The sequence below is a fragment of the Lates calcarifer genome, linkage group LG21 (genome assembly GCF_001640805.2).
Source record: "Lates calcarifer isolate ASB-BC8 linkage group LG21, TLL_Latcal_v3, whole genome shotgun sequence".
NCBI lineage: Eukaryota > Metazoa > Chordata > Actinopteri > Centropomidae > Lates > Lates calcarifer.
The window spans coordinates 5,850,558-5,873,072 of record NC_066853.1 but is presented as its reverse complement, the minus strand read 5'-3'; the positions used below and the strand labels follow the sequence as shown (position 1 = coordinate 5,873,072).

At 43.8% G+C, this 22,515-nt stretch overlaps 1 protein-coding gene across 1 annotated transcript; it reads left to right on the top strand.

The window, feature by feature from the left end:
* The first annotated feature begins 225 nt into the window (after positions 1–225).
* atm (ATM serine/threonine kinase) lies at positions 226–22,502 on the top strand. Its single transcript, XM_018662108.2, is given in 64 exon segments — positions 226–406; positions 644–770; positions 995–1,113; positions 1,334–1,476; positions 1,709–1,873; positions 2,072–2,237; positions 2,334–2,572; positions 2,910–3,079; positions 3,198–3,376; positions 3,460–3,831; positions 3,950–4,153; positions 4,291–4,392; positions 4,575–4,809; positions 4,887–5,012; positions 5,194–5,319; positions 5,443–5,532; positions 5,622–5,811; positions 5,917–6,110; positions 6,193–6,272; positions 6,377–6,532; positions 6,662–6,737; positions 7,148–7,270; positions 7,408–7,560; positions 7,667–7,837; positions 8,085–8,260; positions 8,387–8,630; positions 8,840–8,955; positions 9,068–9,194; positions 9,316–9,515; positions 9,622–9,796; positions 10,357–10,515; positions 10,683–10,815; positions 10,903–10,998; positions 11,127–11,298; positions 11,407–11,549; positions 11,684–11,880; positions 12,050–12,227; positions 12,745–12,850; positions 12,988–13,146; positions 13,436–13,544; positions 13,717–13,805; positions 13,932–14,034; positions 14,253–14,401; positions 14,550–14,654; positions 14,748–14,867; positions 14,963–15,197; positions 15,301–15,465; positions 15,649–15,768; positions 16,483–16,700; positions 16,792–16,843; positions 16,845–17,000; positions 17,105–17,230; positions 17,344–17,484; positions 18,055–18,193; positions 18,312–18,394; positions 18,884–19,024; positions 19,818–19,934; positions 20,073–20,222; positions 20,327–20,492; positions 20,811–20,897; positions 21,017–21,131; positions 21,328–21,391; positions 21,518–21,660; positions 21,785–22,502. Coding segments are annotated over 63 exon segments (9,306 nt in total). The 5' UTR covers positions 226–406; positions 644–698; the 3' UTR covers positions 21,966–22,502.
* The last annotated feature ends 13 nt before the right edge of the window (positions 22,503–22,515 follow it).

Genomic DNA, 22,515 nt, shown 5'->3' with positions numbered 1-22,515 from the left:
CAATTTAAAAAGTCTAACTTTACTGTGTCCTACAGGGCTGCTATACACATATATAGGAAATAATCAGATTGAAGATAACTTCTATTGCCACTATGTCGCTGTATTAGCATAGCACCAAGCAACGCAGAAAGTTTGTTTTAACGTTAGCTCTAAAGTTACCGGACTCACTCATTATTAGCCAGGACCAGGATATGATGCAGCCTCTTCGCTGCTTTTGGGGCGGGAATTTCCTGCGTGTTCTGCGTGTGCGTGCGTGTGTTAACGTGTTAACGCACGGCAAGATGGAAAAGTTGTCAGGGGAAGCAAAACAGCAAGCTCCTCCAGCAGCAGCAGCACCTTAGCACCTCCGGATAACATCTGCACCTGCACGTGTGACAGCTTCCTACATTCAATACAGTCATCTGAGGTCAGTGAACATGCTGAGAGTTTGAATGGACGTCTGTGAATCAAGTTCAAAGGAGGTGTGGTAATGTTGTGCTGCTAAAGTAGCTCGTCTACAAGGCCAGACTGACTGTTTCATGTAAATAATATGTCAGAAGTGTTCTGGAGAAGTGAGCTGATGCCTTTGCGAAATAAATGTGTAGGCATACAGTAGTGTGGGCGAATAACAATATCCTCTCTTATCAACATCCTGTCTCAGCAGGTACAATAATCAACTCTACATTGATGAACTGTCCTCCCATCCACTGTGGAGCACAATGAGTCTGGCTCTTCATGATCTCCTGGTCTGCTGCAGGGGGCTGGAGAATGACAAAGCTACAGAGAGGAAGGTAATCTCGCAAGCATGCAAACAGTGAAAAGAGATATATATGTCAGCAGCGTTTAGACAGACTTTATTAGACAGACTTTATTGATCCCTTTGGGATGACTCCCTCAGGGAAATTAAGTAAGTTTATTAAGTTTATTAAGTACGTTTAAGTTTATGAGCCTCACTCCAGCCCAAGTTTAACCAGTTGGTGCAGTTTAATTTCCTCTTTCTCCTTCATGCATCCAGAAAGAAGCTGAACGCTTCAGACGCCTCCTTCGAACTCCAGAGATTGTGCAGGAGTTGGATCGCACCTCAGGGTCTAAAGCTAAAGCCTCCAAGCAACTCACATGGGATACTGTTTTCAGGTAACCTGCCTCTACATTTTTGCCCACTTCATATCCACCTAACCAAGTTGGTTTCACGTTTGTTTCTTTGCATCTTAAACGAACTGGTACAAGCTGACATCTGGGAACCTCATTGTGCCATAATCAAATGTAAATTTTGACATATTGTACTTTATTTCTAGTTGTTTCACAAGAACACTTTCTATTCTGTTTTGAATGCACAAATTTGTCCTGGCGTCAGATTTCTGCAGCGCTATGTCCAGAAGGAGACAGAGAGCATGCAGTCAAGTAAATCTGTCACAGCGACGGCGTTGGCCACACGGAAGAAGAAGATGGCTGAAATGTGCAGTTTGATCAAATACTTCATTCGCTACGCAAACAAACGTAAGAGCTCTGTCTTGGTGAGATCCAGTAGTAGTTTACAGTTTAGTGCACAAGATCACAGTGTAAATTTAGCCAAAAATGTTCATGTCATGTCACAGTGAGGGGTGTTTTTGTCTTTCATTACTGCACCTGTCTCATTTTAAACAGGGAACAGAAATTAACCTGAGCAATCAGTTTGAATTACCATAGCACTGCAGTTACAGCGTTTCTCTTTCTTTCTCTGTTTTTGCAGGCGGGCCTCGTCTAAAGTGCAGTGAGCTGCTGCGACACGTGATGGAGGTGCTGCAGAATTCGTACAGCTGCTCAGCTTATGGAGAAGATTACACCAGCCTCCTAGTAAAGGACATCCTCTCTGTTCGCAAGTACTGGTGTGACATCACTCCACAGCAGTGGCAGAGTCAGTGGGATATTTGTCTAAATGTCTAGGAAATTATACCTCTTGATTTCTTGATATAATCAGATTAACCATCCTGATTTGTCATGTTAAACATCTGATACAGCATATTACATTGTGTTATAACCGTCTGATACCTTATCACTGTCTCACTGATTCAGTTACATTCAGTTAAACACTGTGTATTTTTGTGATCCCCAGGTCTCTTGGACTTGTACTGCGGTTTGTTCAACTCCTCCTCCAAATCCATCAACCATGTTTTGGTGAACAGAGTCATCCACATCGTGGTGCAGGGCTGCTGCATGCAGATCGATGGATTTAACAACACTCTGTTCAGCTTCTTCTCCAAAGCACTGCTCAATGCCAGGTAATACCAGCCTTTTAAATTGACTGTATCTGCTAAACTAAATGGAAACAGTATGCATTTGTTGTTTTCCTTTACCAAATCCTATGTTCCTTTTAGGCAGGAGAAACACTTGACTGTTTTGGAGCATCTCGTCTCAGCTCTCAACATATTCCTGAGGTCTGTGGCCATGAACTGCAGGATGAGGGTGTGTCACCTGGGAGAGGAGCTCCTACCTTCTATACTGTACATCTGGGCCGATATGAGGCCCAGTGCTGCTCTCAAAGATGAGATTGTGGAGTTCCTCAACCTGCAGATTTGTGTTCACCACCCCAAAGGAGCCAAGACGCAGGACACAGGTTGAGTGAGCTTTCTCTCTAGTGGTGGCGACACATTCTGTTGTCCTTAAACAGTAGACAGGCTTAACTTTGGGTTACATATGGTCCCATATGTTTCCACCATGTCTATCTGTAAACATTTGCACCAATGAAATTTGTTCATTTATCATCAGAGACCTCTGATATACCATAGAATACAGTTTTCTGCTATGAAATTATTAAAATCCAATGACTGAAGCTAAGAAATTATTCGAGAAACTCTGTTTTTCTTTGGAAAATGCTTGGCACACTGATAAATTCAACACAACCCACTTGTGTATTCCTTCAATAAGCAGCTGTTCCCCCTCTTGTGTACTAGGTGCTCATGCCGAGGACTGGACTAAGTGGCGGAGTCAGCTGTACAACCTGTATGATGCCTTAGTTCGAGAAATAAGTCACATAGGCAGCAGAGGGAAGTACGTCACAGGGACGAGGCACATAGCCGTAAAAGACAATCTCATCAAGCTCACAGCTGACATCTGTCATCAGGTAATAGCGCTCAAGTCTCAGGTTTGCATAAAAAGAAATAACTTGATGTTAAGTATGAGAATGAACTGTTTTGACAGCATCATGTGCTCAAGCTTCTTGTGCTTGCTGCTTCTTGCAGCTGTTCAGTGATGACAGTGACACCCATATCTTGGAGGTGACTCAGGCCTCCCTCAGAGCCACGCAGATGGGCAGTCCCACCCATGGAACAGCCAGCAAGCGGCGACGCATTGAACTGGGCTGGGAGGTCCTTCGGGACCATCTGCAGCCTCAGCACAGTGACTTTGATGTCATACCATGGTATGAAAATCATAACACAAGAAAGTTTTAAAGGTAAACTTGCTTTGATCATGGTGAGATATTAATTTATGTTCTGCTCTCAGGCTGCAGATCACTGCAGTGCTCACCTCTAAATACCCATCCATGGTGCCCAGCCAGGAGCTGGTCCCACTGCTGTCAGTGTTGTACCAGCTCCTGGCAGAGCAGCGGAGAGGAGAGAGGGGGCCATATGTGCTGCGCTGCCTGAGGGAGGTGGCTGGGTGCCAGGCCCGCTTCCCAGAGAGGGCCCAGGTCCACAGGCCCGAGCTGGCCAGGTTGTGGGGTCGGGTGTGGGCCTTGGCACTGCGTGGGGTCAGCTCACCGCAAACAGAGGCCCTCAGCCTGGACCTGCTGGCCTCCATTGTCCATGGTGGGCTGATTAATATGGACAGAGAGTTCTGGAAGCTTTTCTCTGGATCAGCATGCAAACTATCCCAGTAGGTTTCTGTTTTTCCTCATCGCGTGACGTTAAATTGAATCTTTGTTAATACTGAAATTATTACTGTCATTATTAGCTCCCATTACCATTTTGTGTTTTTATTTCTCTATCCACAGGAGTGCTGCTGCCTGTCTTTCCCAGGCCCTGCTAAAGTGTCCTGTCCCTAAGAGTCTTGTCCTGAGCTCGGGCTGGGACTATGTAGGGGTCACAGAAGGATCTGGGTCTCCAAACCTGAAGGAGACCCTCATAGCCTGGCTTCTAATGAGTGAGCAGAGCGATGAGATGGAGGATAGCTCCAGACCTCACCCCATCATTTGCAGGTTGTGACTGTGTTGCTTTTCCATGTTAACTGCAGAATTTTCTTTGACTGGAGATAATTTTAGCCTGGCTCCATTCTTTATTTTGATTGTTAGATAAAGGTCTATAAATTTATGGGTTCTTATGATCTTGTCCACAGAGACTTTCCCTACAATCTGATAGCAGACATCCTGGTTTCCCTGACCTTAAAAGACACCAGAGCTGGCCTGACGTTTCTGCTGGGGGATGACAGAGTACAGAGGTGAGAGAGTCCTCCTTTTTTCATTGTTGATACAGAACCAGTTTCTTTTTAAATTAATTCTATGTCTCTTTGTCTTCTCTGTACATAATGCTGTGAAAGTTTGGAATAAAAATTATATATATATATATATATATATATATATATATATATATATTTTTTTTTTTTTTTTTTTTTTTTTTAAGTGCCTTTTATCAAGAGAAAGCGTCATCTGATGCCAAAGACAACCTGGAGGAGATCGAGAGGCTGTGCTTGCAGTTCAGCTTCAACGCGCTTCCTTCAGAGGTCCGAGGGACTGAAGAGTCTGTGAAGGCATCGTCAGCTGACGGCCAATTCACTGCTGTCTCCAGCCTCAGAAACAAACTGGAGCAGTCCCTGCTTTGTGTGGCTGACAACCTACTCAACTGCTACTCTCCTGATGTGAGTGGAGTGTTTATGTGTGTCTGTGTAGTCATGATTCAGACGGACTGGTATTTATTCTGATCTGTCCTCCACAGTCCACCCCTCCAGAGTGTCTGGTGCGCTGTTTCAGTCTGCTGACTGGTGTTCTAGCAGGTTACATCTCCACTGGGGTTCTGACAGAAGAGGAGGCCTGCCACTCTCAACTCTTCACTAAGGCAAAGGTATACTGTACATTCAGACTCATCTAAATGTGAATCTACATTAGTTACTCCTCTGTTCATGAGAAGCTTGCCTGTTGCCATGTGCCCATACTCCATATTGGTATACATGAATAATAGTAATAATAAAATATAAACTTTAAATTTAAAGTTGTTGGTGGTTGTTGGTGTGTTTTGTCTCTAGGCCCTTGCCCAGGACTTCAGTGGGTTTGTTTCTACTGTGAAAGTAAAGATGACAGAGGAGGGGACCATGACCACACTAAAGTCCGTCATGAAGCTCTGTACACAGTCAGCCAGCAGAAAAAACAAGGTGAAAGAAACCCCCACAATCATGTACTGGAAAACATCCTCTCTAGTGTGCTTGCTAGCACTCACACTGTCAAATCTAGGTCTGGTTTCTTGGAGGTTAAATTCTTTGTCCTTTCTTCTGCAGGATAATGTTTGTCCCATCTCCTCCAGTCTGTTCATTATGATCCTGCCAGCCAGTCTCCTCAGTGAACTGGCAGAGATCTGCAAACTGTTGGTAAGTGGTAGATACACAGTAGTATTTGGCAGATTAAAGACTTTGGTTGCCAGTTCAGTGAATTAGTTTTAACTTCCCTGTCTCTTCAGCTAAGCAGCGTTTCTAAGAGAGTTATTGTTGTGGACGAAGACGATCATGTGGATGACGACTGGGATGTGACCAGGACTCAACAAGGGGATGATATTGACCTGTTTGAGGATGGTGAAGAGTCCCACGGCAGCAGCACCAATGGGACCCACAGACAGAAGGGAGACAACACTGACACTTCCTGTGGGCCAGGTAAGAAGGGATCTCATGTTGTGTAAATTGGTGCCTTTCAAAAGAGGAGAAATCTCATCCTATCAGGTAGATCACAGGGAGATGAATTATGCATCTGTCCATCAGGTGCAAAAAGCCCGTTAGCAGAGGATCATCTGGCCCAACAGGACCTGGCTCTCCTCGCCATCTTGGAGTTCCTGTGCGAGTGCGGCTCAGTCCAGCGCGTCCACGGTCTGCTTTTCAAACCACAAGAGGTGCGGCACAGGCTGCTGCTGCTGCTGGATCAGATCGACTCCAGCAAAGCCCTGCAGCTCAACATGGTGAGCGGCAGCTGGTGTGGAGAGTCACAGTGGTGAGAATGATGCCTCAGCTGTTCATCACTAATATCTGGCTCTCTTGCAGTATCTTGTCCTGCTGAAGAAGCTTCCTGCTGAGGACTCGCTGTCTCCAGAGGAATTTGATTCACTGCTCCGTCCACTGGCGTAAGGAAACATTTCTGCTACACAAATATATTTTGTTAGCAATTCAAATAGTTCAGAACAACTGAACCTAACATGTTTGAGTTTCTCTTTTGCTGTGTTTGCAGGGACCTGTGTAACCTGTACCGTCAGGACCAGGAGATCTGTGCTGCTGTGCTGCTGGGTTTATTACCCTCCATCAGGAGCCTGGGGAAGACCCACCACAAGCCTGAGGAGATGAGACATGTTCAGGGATCCCTGCTGCAAGTGGTGTCTGGATTCTGGTTAGTGGCATATTTTCATAACATGAACACCGGCAGGGCTGTGACAAACTTTGTAAACATGTAGTGAATCTTGTTTCTGCATGATTTCTGCATGATACTTGCTCATTCATTGCTCTGTGTTTTTTAAAGTTTCCTGAGCCAGTCTGGGAAATGCACAGCACCTGTGCGAGCCGCTTTAGTGCGATGTCTGGTCGCTTTACTGGAGGTAAGCATCTCACACAGGTTCTCTTGCCTGTAATCATAGTGAATACATTTAGTGTCGATTGCAGCTTTTTCTGCTCAATATTATAAAATGTTAGACGTCTCACTCTATGTAAATCAGGCAAACCAGATGTTTTAAGAACATTTTATCAAACCGTGAGGGATTGAATTAATATCATGTTTGACAGGGAAATAAAGTGGTAATGTCTGGATTAACAGCTGATTTTATTATTTTACCTGTAAAAATAGCTTCTGACTGATTACCCACCACTGACGCTGGAAAATGAGAAATGTTTCCCAGATGCCACTTAATAAAAAATATGTGGACAAGATTTTCCCCTCTTTTTTTCTGTATATTCTCTCTATGTTGCATTACCATGCTGTTGGCACATATCTTTCTCTTCCCTCTGACAGGCTGACCCCTGTTGTAAGTGGGCAGTCCTAAGCATCAGGGAGCCTGACAGTGAGGAGGATCGTCCAGTGTCCGTCATCCTCCCATCTTACCTCGCAGATGCCCACCACCAAGTCCGCATGCTGGTAGCCATTGTCAGTAGAAAGGTACGCTATAGCTGAGAGCTGACTATTTGTCACTGAGAATGTATCAGAATAAATGTCATGGACTGACAGATGAACATTATACAGATGTGATATTAATATTAATATTAAAATGATAGATCCAACTGTCACCAATATTTTCTTTTGTATCCAGGTTGTTTCTTGATATGAGACAAGATCATCCAGATAAAAGGAAAATGCTGCCACTTAAACACCAGCAGGCTGCTTTTGAAAACATTTACCTGAAGGCTCAGGAGGGAATGAGGCTGCCAGTAAGTTCATCCTCTGTCACTGCAAATCAGATAAAAACTTATTATTTGTTCATTTTCAGCCTCTGTTTTTACTCTCCTGATGTTTTCTCCACGTGATCGTACACAGAGAAGCATCTCTGCAGAGGACCAGCAGGACGAGGCGTTCAACCGGAAGGCTACCCTGTTGAAGAGTCTGTCTGTGGTGCTGTGTTGTAGCCCAGTGTGTGAAAAACAGTCTCTGTTTGCCCTCTTCCAGTCCTACAAGGAAAACAACATCGAGGAGCAGCTCATTAAAAAAGTAACTTCAGGGGACTGTGCATTGTTGAAATGAAGGGTCAAAATGCTTAACACAGTTTTAAATTTTGAATCAGATGTGACAGTGAAATGATGAAATTATTACCTGTGTAAGATTTTTGTATTGTTGTACAGTATCAGAGTCGTGAAGCTTATTTTTAATCACTAATTTGATACTTGAGTGGACTTAATTGTTCATTATGTGTCACTGTATATGAGATTAACTGTTGTTGTCCTTCTTTTCTTGACAGATGTTGTGCAGTGTATGCAGAGCGCTGGGCTACAGGAGCGTGAAAACATTCGTCAGTTCTCACTTGTACTACTTGGTGGCAGAGTGGCTCGCACAGAGACAGTCTGATGATCGCTACACTCTTGGCTCTTTCCCCTTCACCCTCCTAGACCACGATGCAGTCAAAGATTTCTATAAGTGAGGAAATAAACTGGTGTTGTTCTGTAGCTGCTCTTTAAATCTGCTCTATGTGATGTTTTTTTCCAAGTTTTGTCAACCTGACACCTGGTTTTAACATCCCCTTTGTCTTGTGTCCTCTTGTAGCTCTTCCTACCAGGTGCTGATCCCCCACTTGGTCTTCCTAGACGACTTTGAGCAGGTGAAGTCTATCGGCAGGTGTCTGGAGAAGGACTGGAAAGAGCTCTTGGCCGACTGCTTCCCCAAGATCATGGTCAACATCCTGCCGTACTTTGCGCTGCCTGGCCAGGACTCCCAGGTTGCACAGCAGAGAGAGAAGGCCCACAGGGTGTATGACCTGCTCAAAGATGCCAACTGTCTGGGCAAGCAGGTAAACACAGCTGTGTAACACCAGCTGAAGTCAGTCTGGGCACAGAAAAGTAATTTTCAGGACCAAGTGTGAGCATAAGCTCACCAATGATAATCACACTGACAGCTGTCGTGGGCCTTTTGCACAACTCTCTTACATTATATCATACAGGATCGCAGGCTATACTTGACTGTACTGTATGTCTCTCTTGTTTGGGAACGTGTCCATAGCAAATTGACAGCCTGATCCACAGTAACCTGGCAGACATAGTGGTGGAGCTGCTGATGACTCTGTATGAAGGAGCTGAAGCTGAAGGAGATAGAGGAGACCTGAAACGCTTTATAGGGTAATGATAGTTGAGTTAGTTTTGATTTTTCTCTTATATTGCTTCATGTACTCATTTTTTCTGTCTGTCAATCTGAATTTCAAAGACCAAATAACTATCTAATGCCCTTCAGGGAACTGGACCCTGTACCAAACCCACCATACTTCAGTTCTTATGTCATCAAAGCCACTCTGGACTACCTCAGCAAGTGCCACAGCGCCAACCACAAGTCACTGGTAGCCATTCTGTCAAAAACTCCGGTAAGGTGTCTCATTTATGTCTTAGTCTTTGATATGATGTATAAATGGAACTTCTTGTCCTGTCATTAAACTTTTCGAGTAGTTAATAATGTTCAAATTGTCCTCTGATTCTGCACTGTAGATTTCCATCCAAAGGATCCTGCTGGCGGTGTGTGAAAGAGCAGCGGGGACGACCAACAGCTATGAACGTCACCGTATCCTCCTCATGTATCACCTGTTTGTCAACCTGCTGCTCAGAGAGGTGAAGGACGGTCTCGGAGGAGCCTGGGCCTTCGTCCTCAGAGACATCATCTACACACTCATACACCATATCAACAGCAGGTTGGTTCATGCACACACAGGTGAAAATATATTCACATGTGTATTATCACAATATTTCTGTCTTCACTGACAAAATTAAATCCGTTTGTGTTCATCCCATCCACAGACCAGCTCAGTGCGATGAGGTTTCTACCCGGAGCCTCTCTCTGTGCTGCGACCTGTTGTCTTCTGTGTGTCAGGCAGCCCTTCAGTTCTGTGATGACGCTCTAGACTGCCACCTACAGGTTATTGTTGGGACTCTGACGGCGCAGGTGACCAGTCGGCAAGCCATCTCACAGCAGGTTAGTGACGGGCATTTTATGCAGAATTTTGCTGTTTTTCATTCAAGCTTATACTTAAACTAAACTTAATGCAGCATGTAGTACGTTAAAATATGTATTACGCATTATCTATGGAAATTTGAGATAAATGCAACAAAACTATGCATATACAGTAATTATACATTTCCCAAAATTGCCACTAGAAACCACTAAAGTAAGATATACTGGACAAAAGCATCCACTTGTTTTGCTGCAAGTTTATGATTTATTTATTATTTGTTTTATGTATATATCCTGAATAAACATTATTATTAATTTGATGACATTGTGGCAACTTTTTAGTTTTCAGAATCTGCACAAATGTGCAAAAATTCACCTTTAAACAAACAAAATATCATAGAGTTTTGGGCTTTTGAACATGTAAATAAGGATGGACTGGTTGCTACATTATGATATCCCCACGTATGAGGATTTTCCAAAGACATTTTCATTTGTTTTGTCTCTGAGAAATCACTGCCGCCTGTTTAAGTATTACTTCATGAGCCACACATTTTGATTTCTACTTCTCTCCGGTCCTCTAGGTGCTCAGTCTGTTGCAGTTTCTTGTAATAGAGAACCAACAGAAGTTAAGAGAAGCCATCAGCAGGTTGGAGCCTTTCCCCGACCTCCCTGAATTCAGAGAGCTGCGATCTGTTCAGCACAGGCTCAAATATAACACTGGGACCTTTACGCTGCGACAGGTAACACAACAGATGCACACTCACAGCACTAACTAATGTCCATGTATTCATATTATGTATCCAAGGAGTTTTCTGTGGATCCACATGTCGATTGTGAGTTGCATGGAGGAAATGTCATGGTTATCAATGAAAATGAACAGTTTCATATCACTATTCCCTCTCTACAGGAGATAGCCCATTTCCTGTCAGTGACCCCCTGTGACTCCTTACCTCTGACCAGACTGGAGGGACTAAAGGAGCTGACCAGGCAGCTGCATGACAACAAAGGACAGATCAGAGAGCTGCTCAAAGAGTGCCATGGTACAGTATGATGCCAGAGGAGGGAAAAGTGCAAGTTAAATGTCCAATGAGTTTCTAATAAACGCTGCGTTTTTGTCCTCCTTGTAGCTGACCCTAGTGACAGTGTGCTGGTGAAGCTGGTTCTCAGTCTGCTGCAGCTCTGCAAGCTAGCAGCCAACCACCCTGGAGGAGCCGACATACTAGGTATTAAATCAAATAACTTCTACAGCAGTAGAAGTATTTACAGTAACGCTGTGTTCCCGGCCTGGACAGTTTGATTAGTTTCGGTCTTTAAATGGTTCACAAGCACAAACACAAATCTTTCCCTGCAGAGGCAGCAGGGAGCTGTCTCGGAGAGCTGGGTCCTGTAGATTTCTCCACCATCGCCCTGCTCCACGGCAGAGACCCCCTCTATGAAAAGGCTGTGTCTCTCTTCACCTCCACAGAGTCGCAGTGTCTGTACATTGTTCTCAACTGCATGAACAACGCACTCACTCAACAGCGGTATGGTGAATCCTAAGTAGTCAGAAGTTTGTTGTACATGACTAGGGCAGAGTGAGTGGTTTATATTGACATATATTTACTGTGCTCTGTGCTGTGACTGTGTGTCAGTATTGAGGTGAGGCAGGCAGCAGCTCAGTGTGTGAAGAACATCCTCGCCACTCAGTCTGGAGTCGACTTCTGGGAGGAACACAAAGACAACAGAGACCCCATGCTGGCCTACCTTAATCCCTTCAGAAAGGACCAAGAGCAAGGTGGGTTAGGGATGTGTTTGTGTCCCATCTGCTGTGTACATTTACACCCTTTCACAAAACATATCAACTGGTAAAAGTCTGAAAAACTTAGATATGAGTACCTGCATGCACATGTAATGTCTGAGTCTGACCAGTTACCACTGACTGTTATTAGGTGGATACTGTGAGTGCTGAGGAGAGCTCAGAGGCCAGGGAAAAACTGGAGAGTCCGGAGTTTTGGATTCCTCAGGCAGGAGGCCACAAGGCCTGGCTGAAGGCTCTGTGCACCGCCCTGCTGGACAGCGGAGGAGTCAAGAGTGAGGCTCTGCTGCTGTCTCGACCACTGTGTCTGGTGAGCACACTGAAGTGACTTAAAGAACTCTTCCCCTTCATATCTGGACTGCTTATATCAGTCACTCCAGTCAGTAAAGAGGGATTTATCATCACAGTTTGGTTTGAGTCCATCTTCTAACCCAGAGTTCCAGATCTAATTGCACCTTATTGCCTCTGTCTGTCTTCAGGTGAAGGTCGACTGCTGTCAGAGGCTGCTGCCCCTCATCATCCACTCCATCCTCCTGGATGACTCCGACGGTTCATGGAGGGAGCTGCTCTCATCCCACATCCAGGACTTCTTCAGTTTCTGTTGCAGAAGTGCTCAGGCCTCCAGTCGGTCCGCCACACCTCTCAACTCTGACTCTGGTAAGTTTGAGACTCATTGTCTATCACTTGATAATTTACCCACAGAATCACGACTCGCCATCATAATTTCTGTTACAGCAGTGCAGAATGTGAATAATCAGGCTGTTGTCCCAGAGTTGTTTTATCTCCACACTCAGTGACTTTGCCTAATTTATCATTTACTATCATTTACTACTGTTTATCTGTTTTTTTAGGCTCTTTATTCATTTGTGATAAAAAAAATCTTCTCTATAATTATTTCTGCTTCTTCACTGTGTGCCCTCAGCTACACCACGCACCAATACACATTTTCTTTATTTTGTGCTAAACCCCCACATACAGAAAGATGATGTAACTTTTAAGCTCTGATTTATTGGTTATTTATTAATGATTATTACCTATTTATTGATTAAATAAAACATTGCATTCCTGATTAAAGATCTAATATGAATTATTTCTCAGTTGTTAAGCTGTTATGTCTTAATCTTTTTTGTTTGTTTGTTCTCTGTTTGTGATAAATATTTATTTATCCGTGCAGAGTCTGACACAGCCAGTCAGGGTTTGTATGACAAGGCCTCTCTGCGCACCATGCTGGCAGTTATTGACTATTTGAGACACCAGCAGAGACCACTGGAGTCTGATAGGTTTGTAATGTTACTGTAATTAAGTATATTCTGAGTGAGGACTTTAAATGCCATGTAATGTGTGTCAGCTGTAGATGTGTGTGAACTGATATACAGTGTGTGTTGTGTCTGAGATAAACTGTGTATCTTTCTTCCAGTAAGTCCTGCGGCACAGTGTGCAGCTCCAACTTCTGGCTGGAGCTGAACTACCTGGAGGTAGCCAAAGCTGCTCAGTCCTGTGCAGCTCATTTCACTGCTCTGCTGTACACTGAGATCTACATCGATAAGATCAAAGCTAACATGGAGGAAAGACGCAGGTATGAAAGGAGTTTAAATCAGAGGACCTTTGTCTGTTTAATTAAAACATTAATGTAATATTATGTATTTTAATTTCACTCTTATTTAAATGTTAAGTCTGTACCTTACTTCTCAACAATGGAATGTTTGCATTTTTTGCAGTTTAATTAAAAATTTTATGAGTAATAAGATAAGATTATCCTTTATTAGTCCCACAGCAGGGAAATTTAGATATTTATCACAATAAAATGTAAAGAGCTAAGTGTAGATCCCTTTTAAATTTCCCTTACATTTTGACCAAATCTGCAGAACCAAGTCAAGAGCAACATATAAGCTCAATTTTGAAGAGCACAGCCAGAACTTCACCATCTCCAGCCTGACAGAGAAGAGTATGGAAGACACCAACATCAGTCTGCAGGTCAGTTTTCATGTTATGTATACGTGCGTCCACTGTAGAAGGACAAATGTGATTCACCAAAGATAAATATGCAAAAACGTAAACGACTATAAAATACTATGAAGTTCAATACAAGGTCATTCTGTGATGTATAATACAAATTCATTTGTTCTTGTTTCTAACATGTCTGTAGGAGCTTCTGATTGAGGTGTATCGCAGCATCGGAGAACCTGATAGTCTGTATGGCTGTGGAGGGGAGACGATGACCAGTCCACTGACCAGGTAATAACAAGAAATAAGCCAATAATCTGACCCGCAGCCTCTGGTAATTGCTGCTGTTTTACTGTATAGTCAGTTACATGTAGTGCACCCAAAAACAGACTTTACTTTTCTTTGCACAAATTATAGGATTCGAACCTATGAGCATGAGGCCATGTGGGGGAAAGCCCTGACGTCATACGACCTTCACTCTGCTCTGCCTGAGGCCACTCGACAAGTGGGAATTGTGGAGGTAAGATAATTACAGCTGCTGAAATAACACCTGTCTCACCTGAATAAAAAGAGAAAGGAAGAAAAAAAGAGACATTAGGATGAAGAGCAGCCTGTCGATTTGAAATGAGATGCTGCTGATTTACTCTGTTTGCAATTTCTATATCTTATGTTAGATATAAATACATACAAATAAGCATCCTATGTGCTGTAATGTTAATGTATACGTGGGACCAACAGGGCCTGCAGAACTTTGGCCTAAGCAGCATCCTCACCACCTACTTGAGGGGTCTAGAGAGTGAAGGGGTGGAGTGGGGGGCTGAGCTACGAGAGCTCCGCTTCCAGGCCGCCTGGAGGAACACCCAGTGGGACTGTGAGCTGTCAGAGAGGTGAGGGGAGGGAGGGTTGGGGGAAGTGCATAACCACACAGCTGAAAGGGCAGTATCTGCTACACAAATCACAACTGTAACCCATCAGAGAGAAGGAGGCAATCTCTCACTTAATACCTTTTTTTCCCCTTCATATATGTTGTATCAGAGGTGACAAATCCATACCTGGCTTCCATGAATCAGTGTTTTGTTCCCTACAAGCGCTGAGGGACAAAGAGTTCTCCATATTTGATGAAACGCTGAAACAGGCCAGGTATGACAGACATTTAGACACTCTTTTAACTCCTGATTTGGTTCTTCAGTGGCAAAATCATTCAGCTGTCTGTCTGCTTGTGTGTTTCCACAGGGGTGCAGAGGTGGAGGAGCTATGCAGAGGCAGTCTGGAGGCTGTGTCCTCTCTGTATCCAGCTCTCAGGAACCTGCAGAGCATCAGGGAGCTGGAGAGCGTTAAACAGCTCTTCTCTAGGTGATGACAGCAGCACAGTCGGTAACACAAAGGAGGAGTCTACGGGATTTATGATGCCTAGCTAATGTTTACGTTTTATTTCCTGTATATATCAGACCCTTCTCAGATGTGACTCTGAGGGACGTTTGCTGTCAGTGGCGGCAGCACTCTCAGCTCCTCGCTGACAGTGACTTCGCTTTGGTGGAGCCCATTCTGGCTGTCCGCTCCGTGGCCCAGCAAACGCTCATGTCGAGGGTGGGAGACCCCGACAGCACCCAGTACCTGAGCTCTGTGCTCACCGACCACCTCATGGAGCTCTGCCGGCTGGCTCGCAAGGCTGGGAACACACAGGTAGGATCTGAGCATATGAGTGTGTGTGTTATCCGGATGAACATGGTAAAAAAAAAAAAAAGGTTCATTACAAAGTACTTACAGTGTTGTGTTTCCCATCCAGCGGGCAGAGCGGGCAGTCTTCCAGATGAAGCAGCTCAGCGGGTCCTGGGCATCATCACCTGTGTCATCATGGCAGCTGGAGGAGGCCCAGGTGTTCTGGGCGAAGGGAGAGCAGGGTCTGGCTCTAGGCCTTCTGAGACAGATGATACAGAACCTGGAGGAAAAGGTCAGACACAAACACACAGACTCAAATCAGCATGGATAACTGGTATCTCTGTCGTATGAAAAAGCTTATTTTACTTATGGAAGGCCCCTAAATGTTATGATACTATCTAAAGAAACCCAAATTGTCAAGGTGCCCCTCTGAACTACTCTGTTTGTTTTGTTGTTGTTTGTTTATGTTGATTAGGTGGATTTAAACCCCGCTCTGGCTCCAGTCTACACTGAGTGCCTTAGGTTGTGTGGTAAGTGGCTCGCTGAGACCTGCTTGGAAAGTCCTGGAGTCATACTGGAGAATTACTTGGAGAGGGTAAGTGGACGTTTATGGTGTCCTGATAACCTAGCTAGGACAGCTTTATTCAAAATCGTAATTTCTCTGGATATCTGCTCAGGAAAACAACCCCAGCGTAACTTCAATACCTGGAAAAGAAAAGAAAAAAAGAAAAAAAAAAGTTAAAAAAAAAAAAAAAGTAAAAGCCTATTTCATTCCAACAGCCAACAGGAATCACAAAAAAGTCTAATATGTTATTTAATGAAACTCTCACACACCCTGAAGTACGTACATATTGGTGCACATATAACAGTCCTCCCTCTGAGAAAAGAAAGAGTTATTATCCATCAGCCAGGCAGGCGGCGTCTGGCCACCCACACTCACCTACACACACATGAATAATGTATTTACATCCAGATAAATTAGGAGTAGGCCCAAAGACAAAATATTAACTATAACTTCTGCAAGTTTACAGTTTATGTCCTGGGGCAGTGGCACATTTATATGGACAAAACTGAATTATTCATGCTGTATCCGTGTATGTGTGTGCGTTTACACATCGCCACCCAACTCACAGAATGAAATCATACTGTCTTGTAGTGATGTTTCTTGTGGCTTGTCCACATTTGTGCTGAAGTACATTGGGTAATTCATTTTCTCTATTGTTATATTTTTCCTTTTATTTGTTGTTTTCTGTGCTGAGAATCTGTTGTGTTATGTCATTAAAAAGTCTCTCCTGTGCCGTTCCCTCAGGCGGTAGAGGTGATTGAAGGGGAATCAGGAGTCCTGGACTCCAGGCTGCAGAGTCAGCGGACCGAGGCCTTCCTGTCTCTGGCTCGCTTCTCTGACGCTCAGTACCAGAGCATCGACAAGTACATGAACTCCTCTGAGTTTGAGAACAAGCAGGCGCTGCTGGAGAAAGCCAAAGAGGAGGTGGACTTGATGAAGGAGCGTAAAGTCACCTCCAACAGGTCTGCACGACGTTAATGTCACATTTTCAAAAATGCACTGAGGGAAAATATGGATCCCCTGCTCTCCTTACTCATCACTCTGACTGTGCAGGTACACAATAAAGGTACAACGAGAGCTGGAGCTGGATGAGAAGGCCCTGTCCTAACCTGCAGTCAGACAGACAGCGCTTCCTGTGTAAGGCGGTGGAGAATTACATCCAGTGTCTGGAGCAGGGTGAGGAGCACGACACCTGGGTGTTCCGCCTGGCTTCGCTCTGGTTGGAGAACGCTGACGTTAAGGCTGTGAATGACATGATGAAGGTTAGTAAAAAAAAAAAAAAATACCTGCGACGCCACTTGGTTAAATGTAATGTCAGTACCTTTAATCTTCTAAGGGAGCCTGCTCCTGTCATTGTGTGTTTCAGAAAGGGGTGAACCAGATCCCCTCCTACAAGTTTCTGCCTCTCATGTATCAGCTGGCTGCACGCATGGGAACCAAGATGGCAGCTGGCATCGCCGAGGATACGGGCTTCCATGACGTCCTCAGTGATGTAATGCAACACTTGTTTGTACATAATAAATTGAAGTATATCAGAAGTCCAAGCAGTCTGACGTATTGGATATATAACCTACTATTCCCGCTTCGTTTTCTCTCCCCTCACAGCTGATCTGCCGAGCGTCTCTGGAGCACCCTCACCACACACTCTTCATCATCTTCGCTCTGGTGAACGCCAACAAAGATGAGAACTTCTGCAGGAGCCGGCTGTCGAAGAGCGCTCCGAGGCAGCCGTCACAATTTGACCTGGTGGGTGGGAGTTTCTACTGACATTTATGTAATTATCAGAGGTTTCGTCTGAGTACACAATCCTCTGTTTAAGTGTAGCTTGAACATTTAACATTCATGATGTAGTACCAAGGAAATATGAGTCAAATTTCACAGTATCTTCTCCCAAAGTGCACAAAAGTGTAACCTTGAGCTGTTTTCCACATCTGCTTTATTTCAAAACAGACGATTACCCAGTGTGATTTTTGTAGACTGTACAGCTTTAACAGGCTGGCAGGCTCTTTACTGTGTCTTGTTTGCACAAAGCTACAATTACAGAGTCTGTTTTAAAGGATGTTTCATCACTGGATCCTGGAATAAAACAGCATCATAATCTTATAATCTGTGACCACTTCAAAAAAAAACAGTTCCCTCTTAAAGACAAATTGAATGTTTGTATATCCCAATCTTGTTGGCTCAGCCACCTTTCCAAATTAGTTCTCCATAGAGCTCTTTAAAGTTCCCCACTGTGGGACTAATAAAGGATTATCTTATCTTATCTCTTAAAAAAACTCCACTTCTGTTTTAACAAGTGAAGTTTTTCTCATACAGGAACGTTCAGACGTGGCCAGAAAGATCATTAACACGATCAGGAAGAAGAGAGGCGAGATGCTCCGAGGGATTGAGCGTCTGTGTGATGCCTACATCACTCTGGCTTATATGGACGCCAGCAAGCACAAGACTGAGAAGAGTAAGTAATCGGAGTGCAATGTGTTAGGAAAAAAACTTGTGAACTTTAATTTAGATTTTGGACAATAAAACACTGATGTGAAAATGGATGTAAAACCATTTTTGTGTCCTTGTTTCAGAGGCTATTCCCATCCCTGCTGATCAGCCCATCATGCAGATCAAAGACCTGGATGAGGTTGTCATCCCCACAATGGAGATCAAGGTGAAAAATTATGGATCATCTTTCAGTATCTGTGACAATCTATGTTATGTTGTTACTTCTGTGCATAACAGAAGATCAGTAGTTGCCATTTACTCAACTCATAGAGAAGACTGGTTTGATTTTATTGGCCCATTGGATTTCAGTTAATTGAAATCTTGTTTAAATGTAAAAATAGCAGCAATTCAACCCCAAAAACAGATGCTACATTGATGTTAATGAGACAGACATTATCGGTTTTATGTCCAAGCTTTGTTCTGTGAGTGTTGTTTTCATTAAACACTGCGTAAAGTTCAGAAAGAACCTGATTTTCTGTGACATATAATCAATGATCAATAATTCTGTTACTGCTCCACATTAAACAGCAGTCCTCCAGACCAGCTCCGCTAATCACACCTCATGTGCAGCAAACTGAAATATTTAACAGTTAGGACAATAACTTCTAACAAGTTGTGTTGTATGATCACAGGAGTTGTTTCGTTTTGTAAATAGGTGGATCCGACTGGTTGCTATGACGACCTGGTGACTGTCCAGTCCTTCATGCCTCAGTATCACCTGGCCGGAGGAGTCAACCTGCCCAAGATCATCGACTGTGTCGGCTCTGATGGCAAGAGCAGGAGACAACTGGTCAAAGTAAGTGTGTGTTTGTGTGTGTGCTAGAAGTATGTGTATGGTGTGTGTGTTCTCAACTAAACAAACCACCTTCCTTTGAAGCTAAAGCTGTTGTCATGTGTGTTTAAAGCCTGACCGGCTCTGACGGGAACCTGCCCACTTTTAACTTCAAGTGTTTTCCATTTCATTTGGCTGCTGGTAATAATTAATCCTGTTTTTGTACCAGGACAAATACCAAGTGTGTTGGATTACAAACATGCTTTCACATCTTTATAATGGAGACATTCTTCAGGGGGCAATGTCTGTGTGTGTGTGTGTGTACATGTGTACATGTGTGTGGGCTCGTTTGTCTTTGCAGGAACACTTAAAGGCTAATAATTCACCACTTAGACACTTAGGAGAGTCATGGTGAATTGACTGTTTTTCTGTTTCTTTAGTTGTTTTCTTTTGCTTGATACATTGACAATATGAAAAATTAAACAGACACACAAACACACAAAAATACATTAACAAGAAAGCGAGACAATAGAATGAATTCTGTTTTTAGGTACACTTACTGCTCTGTTTTGCTCACTCATGAAAATTTGTAAATGATATTTTCCAGGCCGGGAAAAACTCTGTATTAAAACCAATTAAGATATGAAAAACTGACATGTTATTAAAAGATAAGACACTTTTCTTGTCTAAAATGCCTCAAAAAACCACTTGAATAATCCTATTGTAACATTTGTAAAATGCAGAATTCAAATGAGGCTCTCAGTGTTATAATATACAGTTTATTCTCCTGTGACCTTTGCCTTCTCGGTGTGAACAGGGTCAGGACGACCTGCGGCAGGACGCTGTGATGCAGCAGGTCTTCAGCATGTGCTCCATGCTGCTGCAGCGCAACACAGACACTCGCAAGAGGAAGCTCAACATCCGACGATACAAGGTTACGCACACATTATCTACTCGCCTCTAAACCTTCATTTTTCACTGGAGGAGAGGATGATAAATCAGACCTGTGTTGCTCTAATGCATATTAAATTTGCAGTGTTAATACTAAATTGCGCTCGTACTTCATTCTCAGGTGGTGCCGTTCTCGCAGCGTAGCGGCGTGTTAGAGTGGTGCTCAGGCACCGTTCCCATCGGGGAGTTTCTGGTGGATCCAAACAAAGGAGCCCACAAACGCTTCCGACCCCGGGACTGGACCAACTTATCCTGCCGCAAGAAGATGATGGTACAGCTCAGGCATACTTACATTTTTGTTAAAATCACACTTTTTATCGACTGAAAGCCAAACTACAATCCTGCTGTGTTAAATCTTCTGTCTCTCTGTCGTAGGAGGCTCAGAGACTTGGGTTTGATGACAAGCTCCAGGCCTACACTGAGGTGTGTAAGAACTTCAGGCCGGTGTTCAGGTATTTCTGCATGGAACGATTCCTGGATCCAGCGGTGTGGATGGAGAAACGGCTGGCTTACACTCGCAGCGTGGCCACCTCCTCTATAGGTACACAGTGTTCATACGAATGCACGTCATCATGTCTCAAAGTTGTATTTTAATATGTGTGGGCTAAACCTCATGAAGGCTGTTTGTAGAACCAGTACAGGCATGGAGGCAGGCCTGCAGAGAGCCTGTCTCCTCAAACAATAAACATTTTGTCTCCAGGCTGCCTCTCAGGCTGGACTATGACGCGGAGAATCGGCAAGTTAGTCGTCATTTTTTATCGTGGCGGCCTGAAATCATGGATGAACTGACTCTTTGTGTAGAAAGTCTGTTTTTGTTGTAAAAGCTGACTTAACCACTTTTTCTGCTTTGTGCCCACAGTCGGCTACATCGTAGGTCTGGGTGACAGACACATCCAGAACATCCTGATTGATGAGCAGACTGCTGAACTGGTGCACATTGATTTAGGTATGTTTTATTCTCAGTAGTTCAATCTGTATAAAAGCCTCACTTTTACCAGTTCACACACCCTGTTGCAGCCTAACACATCCCTGTTTCTGTTTCCTTTTTGTGCCTTTAACCTTCAGGTGTGGCCTTTGAGCAGGGGAAGATCCTCCCCACTCCAGAGACTGTCCCCTTCAGACTCTCCAGAGACATTGTGGACGGGATGGGCATCACTGGAGTGGAGGGGGTTTTCAGGAGGTGAGGAGGAATCAGGGAGGAGGTCATGATTGTGTACTGATAGAAAACATTTCATTAAATATTTAGAAAACCAAGACTAACTCTAAATCTAACTAAACCGAGTTGTGTAAAGGTAATAAAAAGCCATGGATTTGTCTTGTTAAAAGGTCTCATCATGTTATTTGTGGTCTGAACGTCACCTGTTTTCTTTGATCAGATGTTGTGAGAAGACCATGGAGGTGATGAGGAGCTCTCAAGAAGCTCTGCTGACGATCGTAGAGGTGAGAACATGGGACGACTCACCTGCACTCACACAAAGATACAGGCACAAATGCTTCTTAGCTGCTCTTTTGTCCTTCATGTTGAGCATTGCCTTTTCATGTCTCTCTCTGTTTGGTGTGAAACAGGTGCTGCTGTACGACCCTCTGTTTGACTGGACCATGAACCCTCTGAAGGCCTTCTACCTGCAGCACGACGAGCAGCAGGAGCTCAACGCAACCCTGAGCTCCACTATAGGAGGAGAAGACATAGACAACCACCGTAAATCCAGGTGATCTTGTAGAGGATGTGTGTGTGTGCCTGTCTCTTTTTTTAATTCTTCTACAGGACTGGACATGACCGGACAGGAAATAGAGGTATAAATACACAAGTAAACTGGCTTCTTTCTCTTGCAGTGACAGTCAGAGCTTCAACAAGGTGGCGGAGCGGGTGCTGCTGCGGCTGCAGGAGAAACTGAAAGGGGTGGAGGAGGGCACAGTTCTCAGCATAGGGGGGCAGGTCAACCTGCTCATCCAACAAGCCATGGACCCCAAAAACCTCAGCAGACTTTTTCCAGGCTGGCAGGCCTGGGTGTAGACCTGAAAGAAGGTGCACTGGTGCTGGAGCGGTTCCTACTTCAGCCAAAGAGGGGAACAGACATATTTCTTTTTCTTTTCTGTACAATAATTAGAGCTTCATTCCTGAATGAAATTACACCATTTTCAAAACTGCCACAGATGTTAGCCCCCCCCCCCCGCAGACAGACACTATCCAAATTAGTTTTAGAAAATGAACACTGTTCATATCTGTTTCGAACCTGAGGCAAAGAAACAGATTTTTTTTTTGGCAAACTCAGCACTTTAACAGAAAACTTGTCAATTTCAAAAACTGTACGAGACCAAACAAACCATAAATCATTCAATATTTTTTTGTAGTGAATCTGAAATTTAAAAACCTGAAGTAGTTTAAAAAGACCAATAAGCTGTGATGTCCTGATTTGTTTAAGGTCAGACTCTTTCCTTTTTTTATGCCCAGTTACATGTGAAGGTGACTGATGTATGAAATTAATTTCTACTAAACTTCATGAATATGAATGTATAATTTGCCTTTGAATAAACAGCCCTTGAAATACCATTGAATTTAATTT